Source organism: Corvus hawaiiensis, chromosome 4 (genome assembly GCF_020740725.1).
Source record: "Corvus hawaiiensis isolate bCorHaw1 chromosome 4, bCorHaw1.pri.cur, whole genome shotgun sequence".
Taxonomy (NCBI): domain Eukaryota; kingdom Metazoa; phylum Chordata; class Aves; order Passeriformes; family Corvidae; genus Corvus; species Corvus hawaiiensis.
The window spans coordinates 69,936,617-69,963,325 of record NC_063216.1 but is presented as its reverse complement, the minus strand read 5'-3'; the positions used below and the strand labels follow the sequence as shown (position 1 = coordinate 69,963,325).

At 36.0% G+C, this 26,709-nt stretch overlaps 1 protein-coding gene across 3 annotated transcripts in view; it reads left to right on the top strand.

The window, feature by feature from the left end:
• Window positions 1-26,288, top strand: part of HGF (hepatocyte growth factor) — a 54,915-nt gene extending 28,627 nt beyond the window's left edge. For 2 of the 3 annotated variants that reach the window (XM_048302198.1, XM_048302197.1), the window contains exons 7-18: window positions 27-145; window positions 8,783-8,957; window positions 10,394-10,521; window positions 11,927-12,029; window positions 13,840-13,979; window positions 15,905-15,943; window positions 16,421-16,517; window positions 19,250-19,324; window positions 19,915-20,061; window positions 20,735-20,841; window positions 22,720-22,865; window positions 24,970-26,288. In XM_048302198.1, the coding sequence (XP_048158155.1) occupies window positions 27-145; window positions 8,783-8,957; window positions 10,394-10,521; window positions 11,927-12,029; window positions 13,840-13,979; window positions 15,905-15,943; window positions 16,421-16,517; window positions 19,250-19,324; window positions 19,915-20,061; window positions 20,735-20,841; window positions 22,720-22,865; window positions 24,970-25,140 (1,447 nt within the window). In that variant the 3' untranslated portion in view covers window positions 25,141-26,288. Of the gene's footprint in view, window positions 1-26; window positions 146-8,782; window positions 8,958-10,393; window positions 10,522-11,926; window positions 12,030-13,839; window positions 13,980-15,904; window positions 15,944-16,420; window positions 16,518-19,249; window positions 19,325-19,914; window positions 20,062-20,734; window positions 20,906-22,719; window positions 22,866-24,969 lie in introns of those variants that run through there. The other variant, XM_048302199.1, reaches the window with a different exon arrangement.
• Window positions 26,289-26,709: the final 421 nt, after the last annotated feature.

Sequence of the window (26,709 nt, the reverse complement as noted above, 5' to 3'; positions counted from 1 at the left end):
GACACGTTTCTCATTGTGGTTTACAGATATCCTGACAAGGGCTTTGATGATAATTACTGCCGCAATCCCGATGGCAAGCTGAGACCATGGTGCTACACTCTTGACCCTAACACCCCCTGGGAGTTCTGTGCAATTAAAACGTGTGGTGAGTTCAAGCAAAATTTATTACTTCCTTTTCCTTTCCAAAATCTGGACACAGATATTTCGAGCAGTGTAGGACCACCCCTAGTTCATTCATTGCCCTTCACTAGCTTTTAAAACATAGCTTTCAAAGAGGGTTTCCTTTAAACACTTTATATTTAATCTGGACAGGAAAGAAGAGTTGTGTGTTACTTAACACTGGAATATGTGTATGTCTTACATACTGTAAATTGCATTAAAATGTAGGAAAATCAAGAACTAAAAAAGCGAGGCAACAAAAATCATGAAGATCTCATGTACAGTGTTAGTTTGGCCATGCTGGACATTTGCATTGTCATTTGAGAGTATCAAATATCATTTGGTGCATACACACCCCATCCCTACTCTGTGTCCTCTGCCAACACCTCTTCACTGCTTTGCAGTTCTAGGCCTTGGGTCCTGCACATTATTCACTCTTGTGCTGAAGACAGAATTATTAATTTCCTCATGGGTCTCTCTGTGTTATTCAGCACTCCATAACAAAGCACTCCACAGGCAATTAATTTCTTTTCATCCATCAGCTACAAGATGGTGGCATTTGTTAACCACACTTTAGAGAACAGGAATTGAATCAAAGTGACATTAAGGTGTACAGTATTGGATGCTCACTTTGAGGTGCTTTAGTTTAGCATTTTAGACTTCCTGCAGCATGTTCTGTCTTCAAAGCCCAGATCATCTTAACTTTGGTGATAGCTCTGACAGATCTATTTTAACGATAATTAGATGTCTTAAATGAAAAGTAAAGGGACAATGAGGAAGATAAAACACTTGGACATTCCTTGAAAATTTGTGTAAAGCAATTTTTCTAGACTTTCATGGTAATACTGGGGCTAGGGCAGATGGTAGAATCAGTTTTGTTGAGACATGCTTAAAATATTGGGATGGGTGGCAGGGAAGAGGTAATAGCTCTGACATGAAACTTTGTGAGCAGTTGCTGCCTAAAGGGGGATTCTCCACCTTCACTTAGAATCATTACCAAAGCAATTATGCCATGCATTTTCAGAATAATTCAGGATTTTCTCTCCTTGGATGTTCATAACTTAGGCCAGTCTAATGTCTTGGAGATCCAGTCCGGTCTAATCAAGTTGCCCATTTTTGAAATCCAAGGGTTGAGTAAGAATATTCTGTACCTCCTGATGCAGAGTAATTGAACTTACTCTATCTTATGTCATTGTAATTCCAGTATAACGTAGTTAAACTATCAAAATTATTCCACTGTAAAAAAGGCAAAGTTATTTTGATACTTTGGGCAATGTCTAATCAGGTTGTCCAGAGACAGAAGAAATTTACCAGGATGGCTGCCTGTTTTGGGTCGGGCGTCCATTAAGTCACGGCCATGCTGAAAGTCTTACCTGTGAACTATAGTACTAACTCATGTCATTGTATCGTGACTTACTGATAGTCTTTGGTAAAGAGGAAAGCTCAGTCCTTCCACTTTGTAAACACAGACTGGCTTAGCTATGCAGCTGAATCATCTTTCAATTTTTTAGTTACTCCATTAAGCAAGGAGCTGTTGCTTTGGATTTTTGGCCTGTGTTGGTTTGGGTTTTGTTTTGGTTTGTGGTTTGTTTTTTTTTAAACTAAACTAAACTGTGCTTCCTACTCTTCTCAAATTATTAGATAACATATGAATCATGTGTAGTATTCTAGAACTGTTCTTTTCCTCTGCTAAATATGTTATTATTATGAAAAAAGTATTCCTAAGTTACAGCTGACTGTTTCACAAATGCAGCTTTTATAAAACTTTATCCTTTGGCATTTCCTGAGCTGATGTGTCAGTGTTATGAGGATTCACATCTGGCTTTGTTGGTCACGTAAGCTTACGCCCCATGCAACTTTCAGTATCTACAGTCTGGCCTCAGCTTTATATAATAGTTGGGTGGGAGATCTCCTGCAAACTACTGGATTATCAACTTTGTCTACCAAATCATAGTAGAGTCCTGAAGAAAAGGTAAAGATTAAAATGAAATAAAAAACTCGCCAGAACACAGTGTAATGATTTTCATATTGTGATGAAAGCCTTTTGTCTCATTTCTAGGCAAAAGTTCACTGAATGAACTAGAAATTTCTTCCTTCAGTTAGAAAATATATTAAAATCTGTGGAAATTTCACATGTAAAACTGTATTTTCACTGCAGAAAACTGTAGCTCTTTTGAAATTAATAAGGCAATCTATATGAAAAAAATACAGAAGTGGTGGTCTTGAAAGCTTAATCCAGCAGATATTTTCAAAGGGTGTTTCTCACAGGCATATGACATTGCCCTCTATGTAAGATGCAGCGCTGCTCGATGCTCTCCTTTATAACCCAGTGAGGGAGTTTATTGCTGATGCTACTGTTAAATCACCATCTTGATGGCCAGAATACTAACAGAAAATATCAAAACCCTGTTTTCAGTTTTCTGTCTTTCTTAAGGCTCATAAAAAAACTGTTTTCCCACCTCCTAGCAGGGAGCCCAAAACACTTGGCTATTCTGGGTTTCAGTGGCTGCTCTGTGTTTCTGAAGCTGGGGCTGTTTGCAATCTCAAAACACTAAAAAGAGAACATCATGAGTTATAGGCCTTTATAGCTTTGTGGTTTGGATTCTCACACAGGTTTTTAATTCCTATGCTGAGGACTGTTTATTTAATTTACAAGAAATACTAATTAGGAAAAAAGCTTTGCAAATCCAAGTCCTTGGAGCATATACAAAAATGTAGGTGTCCTCTCTTTGGGGAGTGACCACAAGGCAGCATGCTGCCTGTGGCTTTTGCTACATGTTGTGAGTGCTAGTATGCTCTATAGCCAAAATGCTGACAACAGCTCATATACAAAATTTTCAGCAAAAAAGTTGGTGGAAGGAAGCATTTAGAAAATAAATATGGTTTTAAGACTGAAGAGAGAGAGGGCATTGTAATTTTACTTCCAAGCACAGAATGCAGCATAAAACACTGTGGCTTACAGCCAGGGCTGTGAGAAAGAGATGACAGGAGCAATTAGGAATTAGAGATGGCTCAAGCTGCAAAAACTGGATTTGGATTAAGACTTTGGGGACACCAGGACTGGTTTGAAGTTGCTCACATATGTGTCTGTGGTTTTGGCTTGAGACAACTTTTAGTTAGAAGAGAGGATAAAAGGACAACTAACAGCAATGAAGAAGTGTAGGATGAAATGAAGAAATGGAAGCAGTGCCAGCAAACATGAAAAAGGAAAATTACTGTTATTTTGGCATGAGTGAGGACATTGACTACAGGGAAGACAGGAGCAGGGAACTAATATTGCTTTAAAAAAACCCCAAACGGGTAGCGGCTCCTCTATGGATGAGCTATAGGGCAATCAGAGAGGTGCTGAGGCCCATAAAGGAAGCTACTTATATCAGTCATTTGAGAACTGCACAGCTTTTCAGAATTATTGTGTTAAGAACAGTGTTTCATCGATGCCTATGTGATATCCTACCAACCCAGATGCCTTTAACATGGATTTAGCCTTTGCCACCAGTAACCACTGACAGTAGCCAGGAGTGACCAGATTTTGAAAAGCCTTGAGAAAATTCAATAAAGGCCTCAGTTTGATGGGAAAGAGCAAGTAATGAAACACCAAAATTCAGAATCTAGATCTAAAATGAACTGTTGTAGTGTGCCTACAGCCTTTGGGAAGACAAAACCCCACCAATATTAAATTACTTGTTCTTTAGAAACAGAGATTTCAGCTGCCCGTTTGAATGCACAGATCTGATTAAAGAGTTATTTGTTGAATCATTGTATGTAAACAAATAAAAGTAACACTCATTTAAGCTTAATATTTGCAAAAGATAAAGGTGTTTATAGAAAGGGGGTAGTGAAAAGAGATATTTAGTAGTTGAGAAAGTATTACCTTCCATCTTGCTTCACAAGGAGACAAAAAATAGGTCCTGTGTTCACTGTTTATGCAAAAGCTTAATCCACATTTCCTCAAAAAGGATCCTTCTCAAATCTTTTTCATCATTTCTATGATAGTTTTGAAAGTGAGATTTAAGAACTTTGAACCTGAGGAAATCAATTTTTTTTTAAATTGATTTAAAATAAAAATTGTTTGAATTTAAAGTCTTCTTGTAGCCATTGGAAGAGCCTGGCAAGGTCTCTCTGTTCTCAAGGACAAATTAACTGTATGTGTGAAAGTTTTAGGTGACAATGAGTTCTTCAGTACTGTGATTCTTGAGCCTGGCTATAATTCATTTCTTCACTTTCTCATATGTTTTTACTGAAAAAAAGGAAAATGCTAGAAATCAGTGGGGTTTTGTCTTCCATTCATGTACTGTGTCATAGTGCATTGAAGAAAATGTGGAAAGGAAGAAACTGCCACTAAACTACTGCCCAGAACTGTGAATGCCATTGCTCAAGGAAGGGATGCCTGAAGGCAGTGTAACTGAGCATGAGCAGCTTCAAAATGTCACTCGGCTTTCTTACTGATATTTGCAGAATTGTATGGATCACGTTTAGAATCAACTTTTTAAATATTTTTTACAAATCAGGGTACATTTTCCTTCTGTTGACTGACACTGCAGAAAAGATATTTCATTAATATAAGCAAGAACAGGTATTTTCCTCATGATGTAGTTCAGGACTCTTTCTTTCCCAACTGTGTCTTTTTCCAAAAATACATAGGTTGTGTTGTCATGAAAGAACATGAATTCTCCAGCAAAACCTCTAACTTCTTTTAAGTCAGTAGGAGTCTCACCATTGACCTAAAATTTGTGCAGGATTTTCTTCTGGGTCATTTGGATTAGAGTCAGAAATAGTATCTAGCTGGTTACTTCAGCTGTCGAATGACTCAAGGCTCCTGCTGATTCCCTCATGCTGGCGTTGCTGTGAGAACCAGGACTGGGAAGACTATCTGTGGCTTTACACATAAGACTCTGGATAATGTTTCATCTTTTTACTTAAGCATCTATGAATGTATGAGCCGGCCCTTATTAATATAGTTATGTATTTTGAAGTATCAGAGTAGGGAGGGTTTTATGGAAGAAAAAGAATATCTTTGCATTATTGCCCTTTGGTTGGGGACTTTAGAGTGAACATGTGAACATTAGTAGTATTTCTACTAATGGGAAATCCCCTCATGTATCTGTCTGAATTACATGTTTAATCTTGGTCATCTAGAATTTAAAAAAGAAAACAAAAACCCACAAAGTTCAAAAGTAGCAAAATGCTGCTAACAATTACCAAATTCTTTTCTTCATAATGAACTTTCCTACAGGAGTAAGTAGTGACACTTTATCAATAAATTATAAATAGTGGTCTTTCATAAGATGGTATTTTGTGCGATCTTTCTTTAACAGTACTTTTAATCTCAGTTCAGAACTGTAAAAGTTGAACTGAAGCAAAAAACCCTGGGAAACTCCACTATGAAATATTAGTTTAAAAAGTAAGGATTATGCGTTGACTTTAAATTAATCTAATTAAATTCATAGTGTCTTTCTCATTGGAACAAACCCTTAGATTTGCAGATCTTAAGTTATATTTTAGAGGAATTACTGGGATAAGGATGGGAATTCAGATTTTTATCTTGATCTTGATTTTGCCTTGTAAGAGAACTGGTGAGTGTGTTCTTAGGGCTCTCTCACCAATGCTCTGCACATCTGATGTTCATGCTCAGAGTTATTAAATTTAGTTAATTTGGTATGTGGGCAATGAAAAATTAGCCTCAACAACAAGACCAATACTGAGTGGAGATGACTCTGTAAGTTGTAGGCTTGGACAGCCTGAGCACTTCTCAGTTTGTCAAGTGCTGTATAGTCTGCAGTGTCTGGTGAGGCAAGCACTGCTTCTCAAGCTCTTGCCTGTTCCTGTGCACATCCAGCCCAACTTTCATTAACAGGAACAGGGAGACTGTTCCCATCATGCCTGTTTGTGGAATCACCAGCTGAATGAAGGATTTCTCAAGGATTGGTAAGTTTTGAGGCTTCTGTGAGACTCAAAAGCCAGAATAGGAATTGGTTCTGAGGGCACAAGCCCTCAGAATTTCAGAATTAAGTTCCAGAAATATTTTGGAACCTCATTTTTCATGTTTTAAAATGAGATATTTGTAGTATATGCAGGTGGTACAGCAAGGAGATTTTGGGGAGGGTTCTGTGGACTTTTTGGAACAATGGAATTGCTTTATCAACTAAAATGAGAATATTTTAGCAATCCTTCTCATTACTAGAATTCTTATTGAGAGCTGCCACAAAGTAGTAGCAGATAATCACATTGTACATTTTGAAATAATTTCTCTCTTAGTCATTATAGTGCAAATCTTTGCAAAAGTGGCTTGGCTGTGCAAGTATTCATGACAATGTGAAAGTTGAGTATTTCTGGTGCCTTTATGTTGTATGTTTTGACATGGCCAAATTGTAAAATCTGATCTACAGATAGAGGTCATGGTCCAGACATGCAGTGTAAAGTTCAACAATGAGCTGTGTATCTGCAGACGTAAAAAGAAGGAATGCACTTCAAAATTACTATGGCCTTGCTTAAATCAATTAATGAATTACTTATTTCATTTCAGGCATGTGATTTTAAAAAAACTCAATCCCACATAATGATGTATAAACACGATACTGATTATTTCTTCTTTAGCATGACTGAGTCCAGAGTAGGTGCACTGTAGAGTTCATTACAGTTGAAGTAGTAACTTATTGTGTATAGATAAGGTCTTTGCGACAGCCTGTATTAGGTTGACTTTTTTGTGCATTATTAGTATTATTTAAAAAGACTTTTTTGCTAGAGTTATGTAGTTGTAATTTATTAATTTACTTAGGAAACGTTATGAAGCCAGGGTTTCTGCTGAAATTTATTATCTTAGTAAACTCTTCTCCCCGCCCCCTCAAGTTTTTCCCCAAATCTTTTTCATTTTTGTGAAAGCCATGCAAGTATTTTTAAAAAAGACTAATATGTATTTGAATGTGGCACAGCGATGTTCATTCTAATCAGCTTAGAAGCTATTTTAGAATATAACTCCATTTGTTTTCATACATTATTTATGATTGAAAACTGGAATATTGCAAATATTTATTACTATCAGTTGTACAAATTAATATTTTTGTAGTCTAATTATTTAAAAAGTGATGTATAAAGACTAAACATATAGTTACTGGCTGCAAGCCTGTTTGATGAATCCCCTAGAAAGAGTGAATTTGTCAGCCTGCAGAAACCTCCTTGTGATACTTTCAGTGCCATATCCTTTTGACTTTGGAATGAGTTTGGAACTCAAAATCCCATTGAAACAGGACAACATTTGGCTTGGGAAGGAGGGACAGGAAATGAATTTGACCATGAAACACTGATTTAAAAACATCAACCAGATGAAGAGAAAAAGGGATGCATGGATAAATGTATAATTCAACTGCAAAACTTGATGTTATCATCTGACAGGGAAATGATCTTTAACGTCAAAGATCAGTTAGCAAATCAGCCAAAACCATCTGTTATGACATTTGGTTTCCTTAAGATCCATATTTTCTCCAAGTTCATGGAACTGGCTCAAGTTACCAGGAGTGAACTACATTATGAGTAACACACAAATACTGCTCTACTCACTGGACCATTTGAAGAAAACTAACTAAGGAACTTTAATAACATATTTACTGCTGACAACTAATACTTTTAATATAATTCATAAAATTAGTCTTGTGAACAATAGCAATTACCAACAGATACACAGTTACTTTAAAAATATTGTATTGGGAACTTCTGAGGATATTGCAGAAGTGTTGCCCTTACTGTAGTGTATTTAGTTTTGTACTACTTTATCTATATCTGATGCAATATCTGTGCCATTAATTTGCAATTACGAAAATTGCATAAGAAATAAAAAGAACCTTTCAAGTTATGTGAATGAGTCATTTAAAAAAATACTGGTTTTCTGAGTTTAGTTCAAGACAACCCACACCAGGGTGACTGCAGAGTATATCAACATCTGTAAGAGATCTTGAGTCTGATGAATTTGTTAGTCTTTAAAACATTTTTCTCTCTGTAGAGAATACTAATATTTGATTTCAAAAGCTGGGCCTTTTTTCTCCTCTTTTAACCATATGAAGCAGAAAAAAAAACCTTCTAGGAGAATTTAGCACATTAATTTATAATGGATAATATAAAGGATTTATATTCATTTTTTATTATTTTTTTTTTATTTACATCTTTTTTTCCTGTGACCTGATATTCTGGGAATACTTTAGAGGAACCCAATTGTATTTTAATCCTACAAATATGTGTTACCACACCACAGTGCGCATGTGGGTAGTCACTCAGGTTTTTGAAGCTGATGGAATGATATTTGCTGAACTGGAAAAAGTAACCAGGAATATCTTCTGATCTCCAGTGATACAACATAGGCCAGGTGTCTCACACAAGAAAATATTGCAGATTCTTTGCATGCAAGTGGATAAACTAGCATAAAGTCCAGCACTTACTTTGATTTTGTGTATATTGTAAATGTAAAGAGGAAAAAATTACTCTGTAATCACATTGGCAATTCCTCCAAAGAACTGCAATTACCATGATTTGAACATCATGTAATCCATTACTCCATCCATAATGTGGAGCTCAAACCTGACATCCTGAGCCATTCTTAAGAGAATGAAACAACACTTCTTGTCTGGGTCTACAGACGAAAGTGTGGTGAACAGCACAGAGGCGGCAGCTGAGACGACAATGTGCGTTCGGGGACAGGGTGAGGGTTACCGTGGCACCGTCAGCACCATATGGAGTGGGACCCAGTGCCAGAGGTGGGACTCCCAGTTTCCTCACCAGCACAACATCACTCCCGAGAACTTCAAATGCAAGTGAGTAAAGATGTGTGGGTGTTATTACTGCAGTGGGAAAAGAGCTGAGTTTTGAAATGTTTACAAGTCATGCCACTCGAGTAGACCATAGGGCCCCTGTCCCTGCTCTGTGTCCTGCATCCGCTCTACCTGCTGAGGCTCAAAACCTTTTGAGCTTGGGAAAATCATTCCTTCAGATCTCAAAGCAGTAGTTCTAGATGAACTTGTGTGAAACCCTAGGGATTTTTATGAACTTTTCTTTCAAGAATATATTCACCAGTTTGATTGTGAAGTGTCAGGATGTATTCCAGACTGGGACCTGAATCCCATCAGTGCTGATATATTACCACAGGTTTTTTTTTATGGAACTAAAAACTTCTTCACAGTTTGATTGTTGACTTTAATTCAATATGTCCTAATTATTACATAAATGTAATCTTCTTGGCAATAATTAACATTTAGAATATTTGAAAACTCTTCTTTTAGTTTTCATATTTTAAATCCTTTTTCTGCTCATTACTAAATTTAGTTGCATCAATTGGACTGCTTTTACACTGGTCATTGAACCTTTCTGTATGGTTCATGAACTCCCAAGATGTGAATAATCTACTAATTTTAGGCAGTTAGTAATGTTTTTTCAGTCCTTTTTTAAGTAAGCATAGAGGAAACCTCATTGACCAGAATGAAGCCACAGCCCAGTTTGTACTAAATATCTTTATTGATGGGTAAATATCAGTAAGAATTACTGATATTTAGTATTAGGCCCATTCTTTCCACAGTCTGTTATCAGTAAGCGCTGCAGATGGAAAAAATACAGTGAAATATGGAGATGCACAGAACATGGCAACAACTGTCAGGAGATGGGGAAATAAAACTTACATTTAAGAGGTTTGACTATTTCACACAATCTGCAAAAGACATTTAAAGATATTCCCTTGTGACTAACTTTTACTTTAAAGGTAACAGCTGTATAGAATTTCAACATACACTTTTTTTATTTTCCATGACTCAGTTTCCTAAATGAGTCAGTGATAGTCTACAGCACTCTGTTTCTCCAAACTCAGCAGAGCCATTCAAAGTAGGGAGTTTTAAGCACTTTGGTAATGTTTGTATTTAAAAGCACTTGTAATGTATTGCAGGTGTATCCAATGTCGGTTGCATGCAAATTTTGATGGAGGATCCTGAATGAAAATATTGTTAATCTTCAAATGAAATCGTATATCCCATCAAAACACGTCTGCTGAAAATGAATTTCCATAAACATATTCTTATTACAGTTAATTTTTTTTCTGGACACTCTGTTCTTACTGGCTCCTTATCTCCTTGCACTTGACACTGATCAGTAACACGGAGACCTGAAGGAGCCTGTATTTTTGTTAATTCATAACAAAAAACAATGGACCACATTGGTGGGTTTAGGTTATCCCTGCTGTGAGCTAACATATTTATTTTTATAGGGATTTGAGGGAGAACTACTGCCGAAATCCAGATGGATCTGAATCACCCTGGTGTTTTACCACTGACCCAAACATCCGTATTGGTTATTGCTCCCAGATTCCCAAGTGCGATGTATCAAATGAACAAGGTAACAGAGGAAAGGGTGATAATACGATTTTAAGTGAATGCTATACTGTTCCAAACAGCAAGTGGACAGGCTTGAAAACTGAAGAGTTGTATCTGTATTATACCTATGTAGTTCTGCTTTGGTTTTATTTACATGTTTGGGATTCATTGTGGTGTAAATGAGATTCATTTCTCAGTTTAATTTTTGATTTCAGCAGGGAAAGCTGCAGCAAAGATTTGATTGGATCTGATTTTTAGAGGTGAATCTATGTATCTACTCTACTGTCTTTACATTTCTTAGTTTGAAGGGTGTTTTTCCACAGCTGAGATGATTTCCTTAGTCCACAGTTTATTTATAATTGCATATGAGGTTACCAAAAGCGATTTTTTTTCCTTTATTTTTTCTTGCATGTAACTCCTTGTCTAGAAGGGGCTGATCCTCTGAGTTCTTACTTGACTCTGCCTGTGAGGTTCATTCTGAGTCTTCATGGAAATATTTTTCCCATGAGGTCTTGCTATTACTGTAAGGAGTAGTGTTGCATCCTGAATGGATGTCAATCATAGCATAAACTGAGGCTAAGACCTCAGACTTATAACCATACATCAGGCTGAATTAACAGCTCCATCTTTTAAGTTTTAGCCAATTTTTCATTTCAAAGATTTGAAAAAGTTGCAGTTGCAAGACTTATCTCAAAGAAGGGATTAAACTTTTATACTCATTCTGTGTTTCTTGTAAAGTATCAATTATCAAAAAGTAAAAATTCTGATGAATATGAAATTAAGTGCTTTATGCAAAATGTCTTTATAGTACTGAACATTTTAAACAATCCTCTTGAAAAGTCCCAAAAAGGCTTGTGATAAAAGCTTATGAATTAAATATGACTTCTGCTGGAGTGAACAGGCAAGTTTTTGAATTACATTAAAATTAAAGTCATGCTGAATTTTTGATTTTGCTGAAGTAATACTTAAGTCTAGAATTATATACTGTTGCCGATATCTGGAAGATACACAAAGATAAACCGAGTGCCTGTTTTCCATGGAAGGAGGAATAGGGGACCCTTTTTGTTGGATTCGAATAAACTATCTTCTGACAACTTTTAGAATATTCTCTGTGACCCATCTAAATTAATATTAAACCAACTATTTATCAAAGAAATTTTCCCATTTCAGCTAAATAAGACAAAAATTAAAATGCTACTGTGTTGAGAATGAAGGTCTCAAACAGAAGATTACGTGTGTAAATCTGGAAACAATTTTCTGTTTTTCTTCTGATTTGATTTATACAGTTGTCTGATTAATAGTGTACAGCATTTACTAAATAGAACACTTGTCTTTAATAATTTGGATTACTGATGGAAAGGAAGAATTTTCTTCTCGATGTTGCACAACCACCCTCCACTTTTTTGTCTCAACATTCTTTTTTCCAGATTGTTATCGTGGCAATGGCAAGAGTTACATGGGGAATCTATCCAAGACAAGATTTGGGCTAACTTGTTCCACATGGGACAAAAATATTGAAGACTTACGTAGGTGTGTACATATTAAAAAGAAAGAGATGGTTCAGTGAGTCCTGAATAAATACTGCCTCCAGATGGCAACTCTTTTTCATCTCCGTGGATTCTAAAGTATCCCTTTATGCCCTGGAGTTTTTAATATCTTTGTTTTCCTATTCTTTATTTTTATATTTTTCTCTTTTTCTTCATGTTTAAATATATTGCACGACATGACTTTGTTCGGGCTAACCACTAATTGCTGGCTTTGGGATGTTTATCAGTGTTCAGTTTACTGGCCTATTTTACCCCATCCTTGTCCTTGAAAGTTTGGTGCAATGAGAGGATAGTAGGAATGAGACAGGAAATGGTTATCAACCTCATCTCATTGCTCATGCTGCTTCAAGGAGGTGGTTGGACTTGAAGTCACCTAACGTCCCTTGCAGCCTGAAATTGACTCTTGAGTCTACAGTCTAGTGACACTGACATCAAATGCCATTAAAAAGACCTGCAATTTCTGTTGTTTATCATTACTTTGGCTTCGTATTCAAGTAGCAGAAATGGCAGGCTACTTTAATTTATTTGTTGAAGTAAAATGAATTAACAGGACTATATATAAAATAAGGGATTCATAAAAAGTTTTGCTATGTATGAGATATCACACACATTAGTGACTGTGATGGAAATGGTTTCCCCTTCATTTTCCTTTAGTTTATGAAGCTGATGCAAATATGTCAGTATTAGCTTTGGTACTTGTTGTTGAGTCACAGTGCTGAACATTTAAGCCATTGTCCTCTGGAAGGACTGTGTAAGTCAGGAAATCAGCCTTTGGGGAAGCTGTATTGCAAAAGGCAGACTTCAGTGGTCCTGTCTGGAATCTTCACCTGGACTATATGTGTTTCTTCCCACAGATGATGAGAGAGAGGATACATATTTCAGTGTGCTGCCTGTGTGAGGGAAAGAGAAGTTTAAGCTCCTGCTTTCTGAGAAGCCTGATAATTCTTAGTTTGGTGTGAATGAGACAATATAAACCTACTGGATACTTGATGCAATTGCATTCATCTAATAGAGCACAGATCAGCTTTTCTTTTCTTACTCCCACACATTTTCCATCTAGGAACTTCTTTGGGGAGTTTTCTGTCTCACTGCAACAGTTTCCCTGGTTATGGGTGTGCTAGAGGCAGCATGTGTAGTTGGTTATGGACTAAAGAAGCGGTACAGCTGTAACTAAGGAAGCCCATATTCTTGTATCTGACAAGCCAAAAATAAACATCTTCCTCTGCTTCAGAGTTTGACCTCAAAATTTCATGTCTGAAGTGCTTCATGTAGGTTTGCAACTTAGGTGACGTATCACTGCAGTTTGTCTGAGTCATTCATCTTTCTCCTTGCCTGCTGATCATCCTTGCTAACTTTCTTAGTTTGCCTTTCTTTTGCCTTTGATTTAGCTTTGTAGATTCAATGCTCCCTTATACTGTTAACCTGCAGGAGAGGTGACCTGTGCTCCCTAGAGAGGCCTGGAGATGTGCTGAGGGCATCACAGACACTCTTCTAATCAGTATAACGATCCCTCTCGAGGGTATCTAGAGATTTTAGCTTGAGTGGGAGATATAGAAGCCTTCCATCTGTCCAGTGGACACAGTGCTTAAAATACCAACCAGAGGAAAGTTGGACCCAGATCCAGCAAATATTTGGGTCTCATCTTCTCTTTGATTTTAACCAGCCCTAAACCCTGACCTGTAGGCTTCTCAATCAGCTAATAATACAATGTAGAGCAAAGCAACATTTAACCTTTGAAAATTTGGGCTATAGTATAAAGCTTTTCAACACTTTGAATTTTTTTTCCCCTGTAGGCATATACAAATATTCAGAGAACCAGATGTTAGTAAACTGAAGAAAAACTATTGCCGCAATCCAGATGATGATTTTCATGGTCCCTGGTGTTACACAGATGATCCTCTTGTTCCCTGGGATTACTGCCCTATTTCTCGATGTGAGTACTTGGTACGCCTCAGGCATTGTCAGCTGTGCAGTCCCAGGGAAGCCACAGTGTCACAAGCATATGCACACCTTACTACTGTCATTTGTGGCAGCAGAAAATGTTTGATTCTATCAAGAATCAATTGTGTGTGACTGAGAAGGAGCAGACAGAAGCTGCTTGTGCAATATATGAACAAGGGGTTCTTTTCCTTGACCAGCTTGGAGATTTCAAGACTTATTTATGCAGCAGGAGCACAAAAGGGCTATTACAGATGGTCAAACATTTTCCAGCAGATCTAGCTATTGAATGAGGGCTGGACGGAGACAAAGAATGGTCTGGCAGTCAGATTGCTGGCTGTGGCCTCAAGAAACCCAGGCAGAGTTATCTTCTGGGCTACAAGCTTCAGAGTCTCTTTGTGTGATCTGTCTTTGTAATGTTAGGATAACTCACTATATATATGCTGAAGTATATATGTGTTATAAAGATTAGATTCTGCTTTGGATGTTTATGGGATGATTTAACTCCTGGCAAGAATTAGGAAAATCATGCCTCCAAAATTGAATGTTTAAATCTAAATAGCTTAAATAAACAGAATTAAGAATCCTAGGGAATTCAGTAATAAACTGATGACAAGTAGAAAAAGATAGTTTTATGCTGAAAAATGTGCAATTCACATTTATGTTCAAAATCTTTCTCTTCAGTTCTTATTTCTAAGTTACTTTGCTGTATGTCTTCGGAGAACACTTAAATGGCAAATCAGGCTTTTGAATGCATGTCTGTGATCTCTAGAGGTTAAGGATAATGTTACACTCATTCCTAGAGGCAATCTGCTGCATTTCCTCATAGTCTGAACTCCAGAATCTCTAAGAAGGGGTATTTGAAGTCTCAGGTGATATTTTGGCATCTATGTGAAGAGTAAACAAACTGTGCAAAAAGTTATTTGTGTCAATATAAATGAAGAATAACAGCTGAAGAAATATACTTTTTATTCATTTATTCTGAGTTCATTATTTGGATCTGTGAATTCCTAAGGATATATTCTCAGCAAACATTTGGGGGGTATACAGAATTGGTGAGTAGTACATTTCTGCAGTCAAGCACCAGAGAGGGAATATGCCTGTTTTACAATTGTAACTCATATGGACTAGTATTAAGGTACTTTATATATATCTATATCTATATATCTCTATATATGTATATACCTATAGTGTGTGTGTGTATATATATATATATGTATATATATATGTATTTGTATAATGATGGAAATTTGGTTGGATGAGACTATTTAAATTTCCTTGTGCAAATTTTCAGCAGCTACGCCTGTACCTCTAGCTCATAATGCTGGGTCACTCTGTACATGTCACTGAAGGCAAAAAATTTTGAACCAAGTTTAAACGAACTTGTAACAGGTTTTTTTTTTACTTTGACTAGATGGAAGAACTGAACCAGATTTTGGGGAACATGTTTTGATAAGAATAAGTTTTTGCTGATAGGAACTTAAAATTATTTTTGAATTTTTTTAAGGAATTGAGAATTTCTTTCAGTCTTATTTGGATTTAATCACATGACTTCTAAAGTTCCTGAAAGCTTATAGGAAAGTCATAACTTCATTTTTCAGCATTTGCTTGTTTGAATGAATCATGTAAATTGAACATGATAGGCAGCCTGATATCTTCAGGATTCAGCCAAGAAGAAAAATGCTCAACATTCCTGTTACAAAATCTTTATTTCTTATTTCATTCTATTGGAATAAAATTCTGCCTTCTTTTTAATCCTTATTAAATACTGCTCTTACAGCATATCGAAGAAATCATTTAAGTTTAAAACTTTTTGAACCATTAAAATTAACAATATGCCATTTGTTGTTGAATTTTACTCTATTCAATTTTTAAATGTATTTTAATTTTGTATTATGGCTATCTTATGTGTCTATCTAGGTGAAGGTGATACAACTCCTACTGCAATCAGTTTGGATGGTAAGTAAGTTTGTATATGAACTGTGCAGTGCATGACTATCCTCTAAGTCTAGACATTTCTTTCCAATTGGGAAACAAGATAAAGGTCAGTTAAAGTTGTAAAAAACCCACCATACAGACTGAGCAAAATTAATTTTACAAGACAAAAATGGGGAATAGTTTTATTATACTCCTTTATCTATTCTCACTGTCATGTCTTGCCAGTGGTGGGATTTGGTAATGAGTTTCAGTGTTTGCTTTTTAACTATGTAAATCTCAAGAAAACTATTTAAATATATGTATTTTATATTCCTTATGGATATTTAAATAGACCTACTCAGCTTCACTGAAGTAGTTTTGATGGCCTAGAAATATATTGCATTAGCATAAGAAAGTTAATCCATAATAAATACTGACGTTCTTGTGGTCCTTATGTGCAACTGTGCAGGTTTCCTACCACTGTTTTTAGTAAAATGTGATCTCTGGACCTGCTTTCAGATACTGCCATTCCTTGTGCCTCAACAAAACATTTGAGAGTTGTAAATGGAATCCCAACACAAACTAACGAAGGATGGGTGGTTAGTTTGACATACAGGTAAATATCACTTTGATTAGAAGGGCAATACAGCTACTAGGATATTCGTTGTAGAACTGTAGAAAGTGTTGACCATAATAAGAATACTTCTACATTGCAGTTAAATTCTGTAAGAGCAGAGAATCAGCATTCCTCTAATGTCAGGTGATGCCATAGTATTCACTCTGCTAGTGAAATACTTTATATGTTCATTATCATCAACTTATACACACGAACCTGCAAAGCACTCATAGTGTTCTGCTCTTGCAATTAGCTACTGCAGACCTTTTCATAACATTGGCTTAGCATTCAGCATTAAACTGTTTATTTTAGAGACTGTTAGAAAAAAATCGAATTTCAGATCAATATTTTCACTTTGACGGCAGAGCATTTAGTTCTGAAGTGCAGGATTCAGGATTTGTACCTGTGTCAAATTGAGCTTTCTCCTCATGTCATTGCATGAAATTAAAATTTATTTGGTATTTAAAAAAAAAAAAACAAACAAAAAAAACATAAGTAGGAGCTATAAGGAAATCCTTTTCATTCTGTGAAACAAGACCCCGACACGTACAGCTTGTGTATAACACATGTATTACATTATGGCAAATCTTTGCTGCTGTGGAAAAGCCAGAAAACAGAATGGCTGTTTCCTATGTTCTTTACTCTGGTTCATAACTCATCAGCTGGAAGTGTGAATCATTAATTTATAACAGGATATATATCATCCATTGGCGCTGGATCTTCTATCATGAAAAAAAAAAACTATAAAAAACCAGCTTCTTTTGTCTGCTGGGCCAGACTAAAGTAAAGCTCAATTCTATTGGCTCATGATTCATCATCTCTTTTAAAACTATGTTGTAAAAGAGGTATTAAATGAAAAAAGGGAGGAAAGGAAAAGATAAAAAATTTATTTTCTACATCACTTCATTGCTATAGAAATTCTGGGGTGGTCCTTCCCATCCTTGGTAATCTTTGCATCTTATGAGATCCATCAGATCTAAACCTTTCTGGGAGTGCATCAGATGGCTCAGAAAGAAATTTCTAGAGGAAGATCACTATATTACTAGACTAAGTAACCAGTTAAGTGGGCTAAATCACTACCTGGTAAAGTTAATCTTTGCACTGTTTTAAAAATAGCCTTGATATTTGATGAACTTTTAGGCAGGTAAGGTGAATTACATCTGGGTGCCTAAAATTTAAATAGCTGTTGTTAGGGTATTTGAATTTTATGCTATGCAATAAAATTCCATGAAACAGATGAGTTCTTAAATGATTGCAGATCCTTTTATGAATAAGGGATTCCTGGAAAACTCCAGCAGCAAAATATATCTTCAAGTATTACATGTGGGCATAAAAATGTAGTTTTATTTTGTGTTGTTACCAAGGAAGCAAATAGAATATTGTCTGAAACAAAATTTTAATGAATGCTGAACTTTCTGCAAGAAAACCTAACTGTACAGTTCAAAATGGAATTGCTCTGTCTGAATGGTGAAGGCCCAGTGAAACTTAGAAACTATTTGTATTTGGTAACCAAAATCAACCTCTAAATTTTAAATTGATCAATGAAATTTTCTTATAAATCCAACCCAGATTCTGTAACCAAGTATATTTAAGTGCATTTAAATGGATTTCATCTGTTTCATGGAACCAGCTCTAAATTTGCCCCACACTTAAATTTGGAATTAACATTTTTATGTGTACTAATGAATCTCCTAACTCAGATAATGAAATTGTGTATAATAAGATAATAAGTGGTACAAACACAACATGGAAGAACATAGTTATACTCCTGATTGCAATATTTTTATAATAAAACATTCTAGAACCTACATTTTAGAAAGACTCCAGCCTTTTGGACCAGATATTTTTCTCATTAACCAAAACAAGATTAAAAAAACTAAAAAGGCAAAGCTCTGTGTTATCCTGCTGTCTTTGAACTCCATATATAGTCTGGTATCTATCTAGTAGTTCTTTGCAAAGCTTTGAACATTTGTGTGATTTGAATTTATAAATTGTGAGATTTTAAGCTTTTCCCAAATTGCTGACAATTCTGATTCACTTTCCGAAGAGCTACAGAAAATAAATGTGATTTTGGAGGCACAAAGAAGGAAACTAATTAATCTACATTCCACAGTATTTCTTTTTTTTAAAGAACTGTCATGCTTAATTGCTTTAATTTTACTTGATATATTATGCTTCAGGTTTTCTATAATCACATGTTGAATGTCATACACTGCAGATTGTTTCCAACTGAAGTACGTGGGGACGCAAATCTCATAGGGCTTGTAATCAAATAGGAACTCTCCACCTTGAGGTCAATGCTTTGAATAATACTTACATGAATAATGACCAAATGTTGTTTACATCTGGTGGCAGTTTGGGGACTTGCTTGAAAGTTTCAGTCCAGTTCCTGTTACAAAGAATTGACCTTTTTTTTTTTTAATTTTAAATTAGGTGTCTTATTACAAATTCAGCTTTGAAACCACTAAATGAACAGAGTAACTGAATTTGTCTTTCTTTCTGATTTTTGCACATTGGAGTAAAGCTCTCCAAAGTCATGTTACTCTAAGTGTTGAAACTGTAGAGCAAAGGGACAGAGACAAGTTTCCTCATGTTGTCAGTCTGCTACTTTTCACCAGCCAGCATGTGTGGGGAGCAAAGCACTCTTTAAAATTTTGACTGTGTAGAAACTAATACTACATTTTTTCGAGGGTTTTTTTTAAACCTTTTTTTCTTTTCTTTTCCCCCCCTAGGAATAAGCATATCTGTGGTGGTACTTTGATAAAGGAAGAGTGGGTTCTTACAGCAAGACAGTGTTTCCCTTCTCGGTACAGTAGTCTGTAGCTTTGCAATATTAAAATCCATCTATTTTCAGGAACTTATCAGCACAACGCTTCTTCAACTTGAACGCAGCAGTTTTCCCTCCTGTTTGGCTTTAACACTGCTTTTTTGATATAAAAGGCCTGTGGGACCTTGGTATTTTCTGTTATTGTTGCTGTAAATCTAGATAGCCCTGGCTATTTTACATGGAAGCATAAATAGATTTTCCAAGTGTCATGGTTAGACAATTGCCTTTTTATGAGAATAATCTCATGCTTCTGCTTAACTGGACAAAATAAAATAGACAACTTGGGTAAATCTAAAAAAGTTCAGAGGTTCATACTGTCCAAGGATTTTAATATTTGGATACTATTATGAAACAAAAATTAGATTTTAGTAACAGTTAAAATTATGTAATGGCTTCAGGCCAAAACCTTACATCCAAGCATGTTGATTTTGGAATAGCAGTTGGCAGCATGAAGCCATTTCTGCTGAAGAGCATTAGTTAAGATCTTCCAGAATAATCATATTAAGCAGAGTTTTTTTAGTTATTTTATTATATAGTCAGCAAAATCATAACCAACTTTCCCTCATTTAGGTACAAAGATTTGAAAGACTACAAAGCCTGGCTTGGAGTCCATAACATCAAAGGAAAGGGAGAGGAGAAGCGTAGACAAGTGCGGAATATCTCCCAGTTGGTATATGGCCCTGCAGGGTCAGATTTGGTCTTACTGAAACTTAGCAGGTTAGTAGCTGCTATTGTGAATTCTGGGATTTTCATCTGATGGGTGGGATTCTTCCTAAGAGATTTGCAGGTTCATTGCTCTACTGTCTCCAATACTACAGATGCTGTCTCCATGGAGTAAATTTCCAACTGAAAGAAATTTTGCTTGGTATATGCAGAAGTGCAGGTCCATCTACATTACTCAGAAAACAGATGTTACTCCTGAAAAATCATGCCTACGCTTTTTTTCCTGATAACCATGTTTAGGTTTGTTGGGAGATTTAAAGAAAACCCACAAAGTACTCACATGGACTAGTATATGGTTTTAATTTATAGAATAAGCAGCAGATTGTAGCTGAGATCCTTGTGTATATACAAGCTTTCAAACTTTCTCCACATTAACAAACCTATATATTCAAATGAAATGCCATCACTACTTACTTTTAAGATTAAAACACAAGTTAAATAGCATAAAAGTGGTGACAGCATTTCAAGAATTTTTTTGACAGTTAGGAGCTGTAGTACAAAAAATAGGTAGAAGAATCCATCATATTCTTCAAAGACAAAATGAATGGAAAAGTATTGGCACAGTTTTTAATTGCTGTGGTCTATAATAGGCAATGTAATTTTTAAAATGCATTTTAGAAGGTTAAGCAAAATCCTTTTTTTTTTTTTTTGTTTTTCCTCTTTTCAGACCTGCTATATTGACAAATTTTGTAGAAATAATCCGATTGCCCATTTCTGGATGTACCATTCCAGAGAAGACCAGCTGCAGTGTTTATGGATGGGGATACACTGGATGTAAGAAACTATTTTTAAAAACTAAATGAATACGTTGACAACTTACTTCCTCTTGTCATTATAGGTGAGGCTGCTGGTATTGCCTGATGCCACAGTTGTCCAACACTTCTTGTTATAAAATAGAATTGGGGTTTTTTTTCTAATTTTGTAGATCTCTGAGCCTGTTATCCAAGTTAATCTAATATGAAATATTTTCCACTGGTGTCTCCTTTTTTTGTTATTTTTTCAGTGACAGGAAAAATGATTCAACATTTCAAGGAATGAATGAATTAGAGAAAAATACTGATCTACATGTTAAAAAAAAAAAAATAGAAGAATTGCTCTGCAGAGTTTTCACAGGGTTTTTTGACAAACTCTTTTTCATCTACTTGAGCAGTCTCTTTCTGTAACCCAAAGCAGGCCTCTGTGGAAACACTAATACAGAAACATATAATTAAAGAGTTTATTAACATGCACAATAACTGAACTAGGGATGCACAGACAACCCTAAGTCTGGCATTTCCTAACTTTTGAGAACTTGACTTTGCAACCTTACTAATGTTTACTAAACACAGTTTTGTGTGAAGAAAATACAAATATGTGGGAGAACAGACATTTATTTAGTCTGGTAAATGCTATATCTGGCTAATTATGTGTTGATAAAAAGTTAATAGCTGCCAGTTGACAATAATTACTCCAATATTTACTGTGCTCAAATGTTGTTTTGCCACAGACCCTGAGTAAGCAGCAGCAATATACTCACACTGTCCTGGAAGCAGAGCAGAAACTAGGCTGGAATTCTGAGGCTGTCTTCCTTGTAGCCACTACTCTGCCATTTCTTTGTGGGTGGCAATTAATCTGTACCAGCCCTCTCCCAAATGACTGCCTTTGATGTTCCCAGCATGCCCATATTAGCCATCCTCTGGGGGCATCGGCTGTCTGGGGGACAGGGACATCGGGCTGGAGCACAGTACAGCATCACAGGAAAGCTTAGCTTAGGAGAACTGATAAGGAATTTGCAATGCTGTGGAGTTATGTAATACAGTAAATACATAACATCTGTCATCCAAGGACTTTGTGCTAATATTTTATGCACTACTTATTATAATCCTCACAGAATCTCGGTCAGGGAAGGAAGAAGTGTTACATCCACTTTTTTCAAGAAAACAGGATAATAACTCAGTGGAGGGCAAGCTTGGCATTTTCTTTTGATGGCTGTGCAGAGAATGGGCAGGTCCAGACCCTTTATTTATCTTTGCAGCTTGTACAGGCTTGTCTTTCAACATGTAGAACAAGAGTAAGCTCCACAGGGCTCCTGCATCCTGACCTTCACACTGATGAATGGAGATTGCACAAGGCCGTGGCTCTGCCCTTGCAGGCACAAAGTCATTCAGGGTAGCTGAGCCAGCACAGAATAAGAAAAACTCCACTCTATTACAGTCTTTTTCAAGTCACATGTCCTTCCCTAGGCCATGGCAGACACTGTTACACATTAACTCATCTTTAAGGCAGGGAGAAGAATCCTCCATCCACTGATGGAGTGATAACATTTTCAGGCTCTTTTTCTGATTTCTTTGATGTCTGGGCAAGCTGCTGGTGAGCTGTAGAGTAAGCCCAGTTACCCAACCCTTTATTCTAATACTAAAAACTTGTCCAGATATTCTCAGAGAACTGAATAGACATGAAAACCAAACAAATGTCTGGCAAATCCCATTTGCAGAAAATATAAGAAATCCAAAATACAAAAGCATGATAATAGTGGGGATAGACAAAAATGTGAATATTGGAGAGAAAGTACAATAACTGAAATTACATGAATAAATTTATCTAGACTGTATCTTGAAACACTTTTTTCCCCCCTAAAATAGAATAATTTTTTTGTTCTCTTTTCAATTGTAGTAGTTAACTATGATGGCCTTCTCCGAGTAGCAAACCTGTTTATTTTGGGAAATGAGAAGTGCAACCAATATTTCAAAGGGAAGATCACTGTGAATGAGTCTGAAATCTGTGCTGTGGCTGAAACCATAGGTGCTGGGCCTTGTGAGGTAAATATCGCATTTCCTAATACATTTTTAGGATCCTAGCTATTTCTTTCCCAAAAAATAAATTACTGGAGGTTTTTTATAATTATTCTCACTGCACTAAACTTTTGCATTGGAAAATGATTTGTGCTGCAAGTGTTCTATTTTATGTCAGAGTACAGAAATTGCTTCAATTTCACTGTGCTACCACATATTGGAAGATTTATGTGAATCTTAAATATACTCATACAACTAAAACACTTCACTAGACTGAGACAAATTTGTATTCTGTATAATAAGGACTAAGGTGAGCTCTGTGGCAGCAATAGTTGTGTGTTTTGATTGAGTAGAAAGCAAAAGCTGGAGCAAATTCACCTTCGTATTTAGATGAGGTATTGCATGCAAAGTACATAACAGTCAGTACTCAACAGAGTTGATAAAGTTAGGAAGGAAGGAGAAAGATCCAAAAATATACTGAGGTTTGTATCAGTCAGAAGGCTGGAGCTTTTTGGTCTCTGTAGTCTAGCCTGAGAAACATATTGGGGAGGACAGGAGAACTACTTCACTGATCATATGGTTTGATACAGTTGTTTTGCTTAGCACTAGTTTTGATGATGGAGAAAAGACATCTGAGGCGAAAAACTGTAAATAATTTATTACAGGAAGATATAATCTTTTTTTTTCGGTGGAAAATCTGACTGAGGATATCTAGAAGGAGGGAAGTCATGAACATTATTAAGTATTTATTACCTGGAATAGAATTGTTGATTTCCTAATACCAATATTAACCATGTAGTGAAATTTCCCTACCCAAGAGTACTACCAAACCATGGGGAAGAGAGGTCATCTTCATAAAGCTGAGGCTTCTTCCATTTGTTATTAATATTCCATGGGATCATTTTTTGTTGCAAAGTATTTTCTTCAAAAAAAAAAACTTAATTGTAAATGAGGTCTTAGACTTGTCAAGGCTTATAAATGAAACATCTGCGTGTAAATCTGCTGGGGATTCTGCACTTTGTTTTTCCCTGCAAGAAGAAATGGACTGAATTAATATTAGCAATCAGTCTTAATCACTGAGCAGTTTCCTGCTCCCTAAGTTCTCCTTTGAAGCTACTTTCCTCAGCAGAGAACAGGCAGAAGAACAAAATCAGATTGGCAGGTGAAACTCCACTCCTGAAAGTGTTTTATGAGCCTCTCTGATGGTGCTGACATAGTTCATTGTTCATGTGGGAACTAGTCTGCCGTCAGTCAGAAAAAATCCCAAACCAAATAAAGGTCAAGCATTGTTGTTTCTCTGGTGATCCAGAGAGAATGCAATGCTAATTGTGAGCTTTCATTTTTTGAAACAATGACTCACTATCTGATATGAGCATTTGCTGTCTAGTTTTGCAGTGGGTTTGCTGGGTCCAGTCTACCTTTAGCCTGGGTAGAAACTGCAGTACCTATGTCCAAGTCCCAGATCTGTGTGATAGTATCTAATTCTGATCTCAGTGGGTCATACTCCAAATTTTCATAGAATGCATGAACTGGTGTATGGGAGTCTGATTCATTCAGAATTAAAAAAAAAAAAAAGTTTTAACAACTTATGTCTCAATGCCTAAAAAATATTACCCTTTATTATGTTTGTTATTCTCCCCTGCCTATTAGTACATCTAGATTCTCATCCTAGGGCCTTGCAAGATGATTGACTGAAAGAAAAATACTAACCTGACTTTTTCAGTAGTCTTTGATGCAAAGCCTGTGATCATAACAAAGATATTTATCAGTCAACTCACATTCTGCTCATCTGGTTTATATTTACATAAACAAATATTAGACTTGCAGGTAGCTTAAAGAGGTGAATAAAATCTGGTAGTCTGAAGTCACTAGAATCACATGTAAAGATGGACCACAGAGCTTAATTTGCATGAAAAGGAACAAAATATCAGAGGCCAACTTTGTCATTGGTTCTCATAAGCTCTGATTATGAAAAAGATATTGGAAATTGGTGTATGTCCTGTGTCAAGAAAAACACTATTGCCTGTGTGCACCCTGTCATCACCAAAAGAAACCATTCAGTAGTAGACAGGTGGGAGCTGTGTCTTGAAGCATTTTGAGAAGTGACATTCATTGTGTTCATTTTTCCTAGCGAGATTATGGTGGTCCCTTGGTTTGTGAACAAAACAGGCTGAAGATAGTAATTGGTGTCATTGTTCCTGGCCGTGGATGTGCCATTCAAAATCGTCCTGGGATTTTTGTTCGAGTCTCATATTATTCCCGGTGGATACACAAGATTATGATGACCTACAGAAAACCCTGAAAAACTCAACAACTTCCACTGAAAGATTTTGGACAGCATGTAACTAATGTGTAATGTAAAGATCAACAATTTTTTAAGTACTTGATAGTCAAGTTTGTTGAGCTTCTTTTAATATTTATGGGTGTTTTTGGTGTTTTTGTCTATCAGTGTTGTTTTATAAATGTTGGAGTGACTTACAATATATGCAAGTATGATGACATATCTCCTGAAGATACTTGAATGGATAAACAATTTTGCAAAGACATTATTACTGGATGATAAATGGTTTTGTAGAAATAGATCGTATGACCTCTTTTATGCTGCTCTTCAGACTATATTAGAAGGAGAAACAAATTATAGTTCTACTTAACACATCTTATTCTTTCTATGAGCCATATATTTCTCTTCATATATGACAAAAGCCCTACTGAGAGATATATGCATCTGTCAAGGACAGCATTTATGATCATATTTCTCTTTCCCCCTTATAAGAGGTCAAACATTTCAGTATTTTATTAAAAAATAATATCTTTAGTAAGTAACCTTTTCATTTTTGATGGACTTTGACAAGCCTGCCATAAGCAGAGTTCTCATAGAAGTCACTACCACTCTCTTTTACACAGTGCTTACAGACTAGTTCTGCACTTGGTTCCTTCACTGTATATGTGGTCCTGTAATAGATATCTCAAACCCCATTTGGGTTAGCAAAATATTGATCATTTTGGCCCAGAAATAACTGTGGATTTACAATGCTAAAGATAGTTTGAAAAAGTAATCCTGATTAGCTACTGGAAGACTTTAGGCATTAAAAGAAATTTAAATCAAATATGCCCAAATCTTTCTAAACAGAAAAGTATTAAAAATTCTCTGGTTCTATTTATTTCATGAAACTCTGCATTTACAGCAGGAAAAAGAACAGTTGAACCTGGCACCTGGCTGACAGACTTAAGACTGGGAAAAGTAAGTTATACATTAATAGTTGAGAACTTCAATAAAACCTTAACTAGATTTGGACAAAATTCTTTCTTTTGTATAATTCCTTTCAGGATAATAAAACAATTGCAGAGATTGATATGATCTTTTATTTAATATGGACAACATCACCAATAGTTTTGTTGCTTGTTTCCTGCCTTTGTATAGGACAACCATTTTCCTTTATGCTGACAGGGGAAAAAAAAAAAAAAAAAAAATCATCATCTGTGAAAAGTGCTCGTTCTCCTGTAGGCACTTAGTTTTATGTCTGGAAGTATTGTACAAATATGTTGTTATAGGTGGCACTGATTACCCTTTAATTTCTGGAAAATTGATACAACATATATCCAATCGTTAGTTTTACTACTGTACATGTAATTGCATAAATAACAGCACTGTTACTTCACTTGTGACTGTGTAAATTGAAAATGTTTCCAGCAGCATTTGGTCTGTGTATCACACCTAACTACATAGCCACGAGGCTGACACCATGGTGTATACGTACAAAAGGACATTTCACACAGAAGATGCAGGGTTGAATTCTGTCCTGTCAGAAGGCAACCACTCCAGGGGAGCTGTCTTGGGAGACAGGCCTCATCTTGACTCACCAAATTTTCT